The sequence below is a fragment of the Anguilla anguilla genome, chromosome 5 (genome assembly GCF_013347855.1).
Source record: "Anguilla anguilla isolate fAngAng1 chromosome 5, fAngAng1.pri, whole genome shotgun sequence".
In the NCBI taxonomy this organism is placed as follows: Eukaryota; Metazoa; Chordata; class Actinopteri; order Anguilliformes; family Anguillidae; genus Anguilla; species Anguilla anguilla.
The window spans coordinates 63,908,247-63,918,474 of NC_049205.1; the positions used below are offsets into that span (position 1 = coordinate 63,908,247).

At 45.7% G+C, this 10,228-nt stretch overlaps 1 protein-coding gene across 3 annotated transcripts in view; it reads right to left on the minus strand.

The window, feature by feature from the left end:
• Positions 1–3,656, minus strand: part of LOC118228470 (peroxisome proliferator-activated receptor gamma coactivator 1-alpha-like) — a 234,568-nt gene extending 230,912 nt beyond the window's left edge. The window contains exon 1 of one of the 3 annotated variants that reach the window (XR_004765501.1): positions 3,380–3,656. Coding sequence is in view for 2 of the 3 variants with exons in the window: in XM_035420004.1 (XP_035275895.1) it covers positions 3,380–3,463 (84 nt within the window). In the remaining variant the exon portion in view is untranslated. The remainder of the gene's footprint in view (positions 1–3,379) is intronic. The other 2 variants (XM_035420004.1, XM_035420003.1) reach the window with 2 other exon arrangements.
• Between the last annotated feature and the right edge of the window lie 6,572 nt (positions 3,657–10,228).

Genomic DNA, 10,228 nt, shown 5'->3' on the forward strand with positions numbered 1-10,228 from the left:
CCATCCACCACACACTATATATCCTATACCATATCTACCATCCACCACACACCATATATCCTATACCATATCTACCATCCACCACACACCATATATCCTATACCATATCTACCATCCACCACACACCATATATCCTATACCATGAACCATAAACTGTACACTACACACAAACATACCATGTACCACACACGACAGATCATATAACACCATAGATTATATGCACCATAGATTACACAGCATATCCAACACATTATACCAATGCACCGCACACTACATACCAGTGTACATCATACGCCAGGGTGGCTGGACATGGTCCTGTGGAGCCACAGTGTCTGTTATTCTGCACTTACTTTGATCAATTGATGTAAAGCACCTGCCGCATCAGGTAAATCACTTATCGCATTAATTAAAGCAGATTGATTACACAGTTAACTCACCTCACCTGGCTGACAGGGTTTGAACTGGCTGCTGATTTTAAGGTGAAAACAAACATAGCTCTGCTTGACCAGGTTTGGTCAAATTGCACGTTTTTCTAAGAGAGAAGAAGTTAACACAACCTCTGCAAGGTATAAGTACACAGATGACACATTTCTGCAGATTTTAATGCACAATTACTATTTATTTGCTGAATGAAACTGAATGAAACATTGAACATAAACATGAATATGGCACGTGCAGAAGTTTAAGCATCCTTCCAGTTGATCCATTAAAACTTGCTGAAGGTCTCGCAAATGGAACCTTCTAACCTCTCAGGGAGCTGTGCTTACTCTCAACAACCATGGGGCTCCTCTAAGCAGCTGACTGAAGCCCTGAAAATAAAGTTTAATTGACTGTTACGAAGGAGGGGAAGGCTGTAAGATGATATCTAAATGCTTAAAACGTGGAACTTCCACCATCATAAAAGTCAATGAAAATCTGAAGTTAAGGGGCACTGTTGAAGTCAAGGCAAGATCTGGAAGGCTGAGAGGAAGCTCTGACAGAAGTGCACCTGGACTGGCCAGGTACGGAACAGAAAGCCCCCACATTACTGCAAGGTACCTGCAGAAAGGTTTAGCTCACACCAGATCACTGATGCACAGTTCCACTCTGCAGCATTGCTTATGATAATACAATCTGCATGGAAGAGTTGTCAGAAGTAAGCCTTTCCTGCAATCTCATCAAAAAAAGTCAGTGCCTTAAGTATGCAACTCAACACTTAGATAAGCCAGAGACTTTCCGGAACAAAGTTCTGTGGGCTGATGGAAAAAAAAAAAAGTAACTTTTTGGCCACAACCACCAAAGAAAAATTTGGAGGAAGACAGGGGAAGAATTTGAAGAAAGGATCACCGTGCCAACCATTAAGCAGGAAGGTGGATGTACTCTGCTTTGGGTTTTTGTGGCAGCCAGTGGTACATGAAATGTCACGCTGATGGAAGGGATTCAACTAAATATCAACAAATCCTAGAAGTAAATGTCGCAGAGTTAGTGAAGGAATTGATGCTGAATAGAGGTCAGATACTTCAACAAGACAGTGATCCAAAACATACCTCAAAAATCAACCATGAATTATTATTTAAAGGGAGGAAAGATTTAGGTTTAGGAATGGCCTTCGGTGTCCAAACTTATATTTATTTAAAATCTGTGGGGGGATTTCAAACATGCAGTGCATGCAAGAAGACCTAAGGACATTTCTGAACTATAAGAGTTCTGCAAGGAGGAGCGGGGGGGGGGGGTGGTTATTTCAACCAACACAAGTGTCACTAAACTCTGACTGACAGGGTGCACTTTTGCACGTGCCACATTAACAGTTTTTTTTTTGTTTGTTTTTTTATCTGTCAAATTCAGTAAATAAAATAGTAATCATGCATTAAAATTTACAGAAATATGTAATGTTTAAATTTGTTCTGTGTAGAGGTCATGTTAACGTCTTGCTGAATTAGAAAATCTGAAAAATATGCCATTTCAGCAAGGGGTGCCCAAACTTTTGCATACCTCTGTACCTCACTACGGACCTCAGTCTGCACAGGTGTGGTCATCAGATTTGGGACAGTGTGGCAGGTAGCCGTTATGAACCATGGTTTAGTTGGACCCATCGTACAGGTAGCCTCTTGAACATTCCTGATTTTTATAGATTAATAATCAGCAGACATCATCAAATGCTTTTCATTTTAATGTTCTCCGCACATGATAACAGAAGCACAAAAAAAACTGTCTGATGGAATGTCAATGATATTTTAAAAATCAGCCTTAAAATATTGATCTCATCTCCCATTTAGATACGCTGATGAGAAGAACAGTGCTTTGTTTTCTCAGTCAATCGAAGATCGCAGCCTACCACACAGGCAGTACGTTCATTAATTGAAATGTTTGTTATTTTTAGCCACACTCCCCGCCAGCTAAAGATATTCGGGGGAACAGGGCTCGTTTAATGCTCATTTCGGTTTGTATAGCGTCGGGCTGTACATGCAGCCTGGGGCGTGTAGCTGCGCGCTTCAAACGCTCTGGAACTTCAGCACGGCAGCGCGACTAGCGTGTCCTCGTGACGACGGCACGGCACTCTACCAATTGCATTCCCACAGCGTCGCGTTAGTCTGCATGGGCATATCGGAACTGTGCTCGAAGTTACCACGCGCCACACTTCATTTACCTGCAGTAAACACGTACCCCGATGGTTTGGCAAAATACTTTTCTTTCTCTCTCCAGGGGATGAATTTACTAATTGCACGAGGGAAAACTGAACTTACTGAAATCAGGTGCATTCCAAACGGTAATGGTGATGACGCAGAATGGCAAGTATATATCGTGCATTAATTTGCGTGGGCAGTTAGACGTGCTTTGGCGCTATAGCGCGTCGGATATCCGTTTGTGAAAAAAGTACCTGTTCCCGAAATGGAATCACAGAGGCGGATATACTGTTTATATACATATAATTGCAATACTCTCAAAAACCATGCCGCGTATTATTACTATTAAGTTCACGTGAGTTTGTTATATGTATACGTGGGGCATAGCCATCCAGTCGGGTCAATTATGCCCTGACACACCCCCCAATGAAGCTCTTAAATCACACAAACCAGACGGTTCAGTAAATACGCGGAATCATCGTCAGACAGTTCGTTTAAACACACTCCAAAATTTATAATGGAAATGAAAATATCAATACATTCTGTAGCCGGTTGTGCTGCACACCAGTCAGCGCGTCGCGCATTCATTAGGGGAAGATTGCATTGAACGCTTTAAGAATGGTGTTCTCCTCTTTATCGCAATTGCAAATGAAACCTCAATCGCACCAAGTATCGCATTTTCTAAAATCCCTAACCGCCTCACTCGCGAGCGGAACAGAAACAGCCCTGCCCGCAGTTTAAACAGGTACGTGGGATTCCAATAAAGTCTACGTTACCTGGTCGTGTGGATTTTCCCCGGGGAAGTTGAGGAGACACGAGGAAAACAAGGCGTCTTCAGACATAGCATAACCGTCCATCATGTGCGGTGTCGGGTGGAGCGGAGAGTGAATTTCTTTCTTAGTGTTTTGTTTCCCTCGTCTCGTCTGCCCTGTTTGTTTCCACGGCGCCGTGTGTGATGCACGAGAAGGAGCGGGGCTGCCAGTGTTGTGGTTTATTCCGTCACGTGAGCTCTCTCATTCCAAAACCGATTTGCCTTTTGTTGGAGCACATGCCTACTTTCCCCGTTCTTGTTTTTTTAAACACACAACTTGTGAAACCTTAACCGGGGAAGTCGCCAGCTGCCTTTATATTCAGTGAAGGTTGTTCCGCAACAGGTTGTCAAGGTCAAAATGAAATGTGGTCAACATTTATTTATCGTTCTAATTAAAACGATCGTGTTAAAAGACATTTAAGATTTGCGTGAACTTGTATGATGGTCTGTTTCATATGTTTGCAAAACTAAATTAATTTTCACACGGCCCTTGGAACCCTGGTGGAACTTGGTGGAATCTGGTTTGAGGAAACTTAGCCAATTAGAATTTGGTTTGAGGAAACTTAGCCAATTAGAATCTGGTTTGAGGAAACTTAGCCAATTAGAATCTGGTTTGAGGAAACTTAGCCAATTAGAATCTGGTTTGAGGAGTATGTCACTCAAATAAAGCACACTGATATCAAGGGGCCCTAGCAGTGGAGTGTGCGTGTGTCTGTATCTGTGTGCGTGTCTGTGTGTATGGGTGTGTGTGCCTGTGTGCGTGTGTCTGTGTCTGTGTGTGTATGGGTGTGTGTGCCTGTGTGCGTGTGTCTGTATCTGTATCTGTGTCTGTGCGTATGGGTGTGTGTGCCTGTGTGCGTGTGTCTGTGTCTGTGTCTGTGTGTATGGGTGTGTGCCTGTGTGCGTGTGGTCCTTGTCATTGTCGATTAATGTGTTCTATCTGACAAAATCTTTTATCCAGAGCGGCTTGCCAGGTCGTCGTGGCGAGATACAGGAAGTGCGTGTCTCAAAAGCGAATGAGAGCGGGGGGGTACGGGTTCAGAATGGCGTGTAACCAGTCCCCCCGGGACAAGGTGTCGGGCAAAGCAAGAGTGTCATCGCAACAGATGAGCATAACTATTTCGTTTTTTTGGGTTATTATAATTTTTTAACATACCCACAGTACTTAAAAGCGATTGGAAATGCTGTGGCTAACGATGAGCCAGCAGAACAACGTGACCTTGGGTAGAGGTCACCGCTCATAACTGGAGGCACCGTGAGGCGGGCGGTCTTACTGGGGTCAGAGGTCAGGGGTCAGCAGCAGGTGTTCAGAGTACACTGGACATCTCTCCAACCGGAGGGGCCCTTCTGGTGAAACGCACTCTGCGGTGGCCTCCTAACTGTCCGAGCATGAAGCTCTGGAGGGGGCCAGACGGCCTCTGTGACCTCTGACCTTTGAGCGGGTCGCTGCTGCCAGCCCCCTGGATGTGGCAATAGCCACCTCAGCACGCAGAGCTTGCCCACAGGTTTCTGGCCAAATTACCAATTTTAATGAGGAAACAGTCGCTCTGGGACACAATTAGCAGCGGACAGGCTGACCCAGCCAGTCAACCCCATTTAAATATTTGGCTGCGCGTGTATTTGGGCATTATTAATGACCATTTGAATCTCACGACTGCGCCTTTCCACGGTAATTCAGCTCCGTCCCTGATTTAGCCTCCTCTGCCTCAGCCTCACCCTGCAGGCCAACCTGACATCATGCCACAGTTTGCTTTGGGTTTTTTTTTTTTTAAACTCATAATTCTGTTAGGCTACTGAGAGACAGTGGTATTCTATCGCCGTTTTTTTTTTCTCTCTCTCTGGAAAGAAGACTGTTATTTATTTTATTATTTTGTTTTTTGTCTGCCTCGTTTTTGGCCGCTGATTGCCGAGCACCCTCTTTAACTCCAGTGTGGCAGGTCAGTGCTGTTTGTGCTTCGCCTCACAGATGAGATGGAGGACGCGGGTGAAATGGATGCGATGCATCTAGTGCAGTGGTGTCAAACTCGTTGCCATGGAGGGCCGTGTGTATGCAGGTTTTCATTCCAGCCTCAGATCTTGATTATATAATTAGTTAAATTATTTGCTGAATTAGGGATGCAGGTTTGTGCACAATGGTGACCCGACGTCTATGGTGACCCGCATTGTCTAAATAAAAATTTTCTTATATTCTGTGCTTCAATGCAGTTAAACGCATATGGCTGAATGAGTAATTGGACTCATTTAAGGCAGCATTAATTGGTTGGAATGAAAACCTGCATACACACGGCCCTCCATGGCACGAGTTTGACACCACTGATCTAGTGGGTACAGTCAAGGCTTTTTTCCTCAGACTTCACCCACAGGGTGGAACGACCTGTGACCTGGGGGGGGAAGCGGGCCAATCAGGAGTTAGCAGTGTTAAGGATTAAGCAAATAATGATGCTGGTAGGAGCAACCCGTGGGAGGAGCCCAGACAGAACCTACGGACAGTAGGGCTTCCCAACCCTGCTCCTGGAGATCTACCGTCCTGCAGGTTTTCACTCCAACCCTAACAAAGCACACCTCATTCAACAGCTAGAGATCTCGCTGAGGTACCAAATTAGTAGACTCAGGTGTGCCAAACTAGGTTTGCGGTGAAAACCTACAGGATGGTAGATCTCCAGGAACAGGGTCGGGCAGCCCTGACAAACAGTATCATGCAGAAGAACACCAGATATATTACAACAGAAATTTCTCCTGCCCATCTTATTCTGGATTAGCTCAATCTTCTAAGCAAGCATTTCTCGATAAGCTCATGAATGAGAGCTGAAGACTGTTCTGATGCAGCTACAGGAAACACTTGATTGTCAGTTGCTGAATGAGTGAGCTGGCATTGTTGTTGGTGTGCAGAGCTGATTGGATAATTGAGGCAGGGTAATCGGATACAGGTGAGAAATGGAGACAGGTGAGGCTACCAGAGTTACCCGACCCAGGAAGAGCGCATGGATTTACTGATCTGAGTTTTTCTTACTTGACATGGTTAAATGGATTTGTTGCCAGTGTTTTGATTATTTGGCTGAAAAAGACTTTTAATATGCTATTATAATACTCATAAACCTACAAAGCAATTGTGAAGTGTGTCAAATGATCAGAGGTGGAAAGTCCAGGGGGTCAGAAAGTAGAAGTCCCACCACTTGTTTCTTCCACCCCATGAACTCAGCCAGCCGATTTCACTAACTAATTCAATCTTGTGGCTGAAGGATTGCGCTAATTATCAAATCCAGGTGATTTGAACACAACATTGGAAAGGACTTTTTCCCTTTTTGAACATGGATTTTCCAATTTCACAGTTGTGTTTAGCTGAAAGGAGAGTTCTATATTACTGGACCTGGGGGAATACAGGGCCTGCTGCTTTTCATCCTTACGCAGAATTTGATTTATCAATTAAACCAGCTGATTAATTCACCTGGTGTCTTGGGTATGAACACAAGCAGAACTGAAGACCAGCGGCTTATCCCTCAGCCTGACTAAGTCCTTAATTGGTTACTATTAATTAACAGATTGAGTACCAACATATGCACCCCATGCCAGCAATTGTGTAAAGTTCATCACACCCTCTCCGTTCCTCAAACTAGTGCTTTTGGCCCTTCAGATCCCTTGGTCCTCATTGGGCCAGTCAGGGAAAAGGGGCCGGCCTTAGTCAAAGGGGCAGGATTATCACCGGCAGTTTATCAGAATACGGTCATCTTTCAGTGTGAGCTTGATGTGAACACTAAGTATGAGCACAATTCAGATCAGGGGTGGTTGTTCCAACCAGCTACCTTAGTTATAGTTTTCAGCTCTCTAAACTACGCTGGTTAAATCCTGCACTTCAGCACAATAAAATCTACAGTATACACTTTGCAGTCTGTGGCTGTTGCTGGTGCTTAAACAAATGTCAGATCAAAATAAGATTGAGATAATTAAGAAATTAAGAGCGGAAGTTGGCACAAAATCCTGATACGGACTGGCCCTTGTTGTACACCCCTGCTTTAGGCCCCGTTTTTGGGTCAACCTAGCAGGCCTAGTCGGGTAAATACAGCTTTTGGCAAGTAGCAGTGCAGATCATTAGTCCAGAACCCAGAGAGGGCACAATTTATTATCAGTTATTTTTAAGTGTTCTACACGCATCTCAAATGAGAGATTCTGTATTGCAACCTTAAAAGCAGCTCACGCTCAAACACCTTTCTGAGAACGGCAATGGACTGCACGGCTAAACTGCCACTGGACCAGCGCTTACTTTGGAAAATAAGCGCACCGTTGCGATCGGGTCCGTCTCTTCTGCCGTTGCAGCCGTCTCCAGCATCTTACACAGCGCGATGGAGACGCGCCTGTCATCGCACGCCGCAGCGAACGCCGTTAAATAACCTCACTCGTCCGCAGACAATTCTGTTCCCCACCATCACCTTAAGCCAAGCACCGCCATTCCGGCTCAAACTGTGGTAATTGCACTGGAGGAGGCCTGCGTGATGGGGCCATTCCGGCTCCCACTGTCCCCGAGGGCTTCATTTCATGGGAGGTTGTTGGCAATCGGCTCTCCGTCATGCCTAAATAGGATGCTTCTGTTGATATCTGAGCATAATGCAGGTTAAAACTGTTACCAGGCATGTCCTTAATGTGCTCCCATCTCTCAAGATGGTGCTCTGGCACAAGGGGATAGATAAAAGGCTTATGAACTGTGATTCTATGGTTTATTTTTTAAGCAATTTTGAACACATACTCAATTTTTATTTTTTATTTTGCCCCGAGTGTTGACTACTGGCCTGGTGGGGTCACTGCGGGTTCATTACTAAAAATATGTCTTGCAAAAACATACACAATTGTGCTGGACCTGACAAATGGGGGGGGGGGATTACTCATTCTAGCATCTGTTTGATGTTCAGTTGTGATTTAATTCTAAAAAGCTGAATGCTTAACTGATTATGCAAGTCATTCCACACGCTCAGCGTTCATTTCGCCAGATCCCAAAAGCCATCGTCCACCAGCCCACAAAAAAAAACACTTCCCCACAACGATGCGGTTTTGAGACAGGCTCTAGAACAAGCGCTTATCGTCCCGTTTGCAGGGCTTCCTTTCCCGCTTAACACTCGTTCAGCCACTCCGCACAAAATAATAATAATAATAATAATAACCGGACTCGTCTTCCCTCGCGGTAAACGGATTAAACGTGCCGGAAACCGCGGAGTGCGTTTCCTTTAAATGCGGCGCATTGCCGAGTTCCACCGCGGGGAGGACTCAAACTCCTGTCGTCACGGCGCGCCAGCGATTAAAACTAACGTCCGGCAGCTTTAAACTCGGGTACGTTAAGGGTTTTGCGCGGTCGTCTAAAGAAGCGGTAGACTCCCCGATGCCCTTGTGGAGAGCCCGCAGGTCGCGCTGAATTCGTTCCTTTCACCTTAAAATCTGCGCCCTGTTCATAAAGAAACCAAGTGAGGCGAGTAACGGTGTGAGCGAACGCCTCAAATGATGCATTACGTGCTGAGTAACAGGGAAAGCTGGAGCACCGCGCGGCTCTCTAAGGGAGTAAGTGAATACTGCAGACCTGTAGGGACCGCCTATTACCCAAATTTCACTGGGAGCAGACCTCTGAGACCCACTTCAAAACAAGCAACCCAAATATCCCCTCAACACCCCCCACACACCCCCCCTCCCCCCACAAAGGACTCATTTGCCCTCGCAGGTCTATTTATCAAAGTCACCATAGTGCCCGTTTGGCAGCAGGATGTTAAAGGAAGCAACAGAGGTCGGGCATCTTCCTCAAGGGCACAGACGCTTTTTCCCCTACAGGGATCAAACTGGCAACCCAAAGCGTGGGTCCAAAACCACCGAGCTACACTGCCGTCAGTGCGCATATACGGTCTGTGCTGTGCCAGTCTGTATGTACCCCAGCTGAACAGAGGAAAGCACCCCCCAGGACTAGAGTTATACCTGCGGACACAGCGCCCCCTGCAGGAGTGGGGTTTTACACCCCAGCACTAGAGGGACAGTAGTGGCAGAATTTAAACCACTGTCACAGAGTTTGTTTTGAACAATTCTTCCAAATCCAGCCCCCAAGCATAAACAGAGGTGGATGACACCAGGATTGGGGGGGGGGGGCTGGTTTAAGGGATTCTTAGTCTGTCAGCACCTTCACTTTAAACACATACAACACTTACACAAGCACGTTATTCAATACTATGTTAAAAAATACATTGATTTATTCTCACTGATCTCCAGCCACTAAAAAAAGAAACCCTTTTGAAATGCACATTTAAAACGTCTGCTACATTTGCCTCCATTTTAAGGATTAAAATCGAAGTTTCATCGGGACAGATGGACTGAGTGCTTCTGTTGTGTGTATTTTCACCGGACAGCAGTGCGGGTCCGCGGTACGTCCCATCAAACTGAGGAAAAGAGAGAGAACGCAGACGTCTCGGGCCCAGTTCAGATCCGAACTGCGACAGCGGACAAGAGCAGGCAGGTTCCCATACAGAAATCTAAAGGAATGTTTCCTTGGATGAGTAAGGCCTACACCGTCTGCAGCAAAGCAACGCCTGACAAACGGAACGGCCATTTCTCCAACAGCCAGCTCAGGGTTGGTCGAGCAGATCTGCCTGGTCACTAAACTCCTGGGATCAAGACCTGACACGTTGAATCTCAGACCACAGCAGCCTTCAGATGCGCTAAAACGAGGTCATTCACACCGAATAAAATTTCAGAAACGGCTCTGAAACCGAGTCCCCCTCAGAACCCGGGGTGATGTCTCCGATCTAAACCTGGATTGTGAGCTGATTTACTCATACACAGTACAACGCAG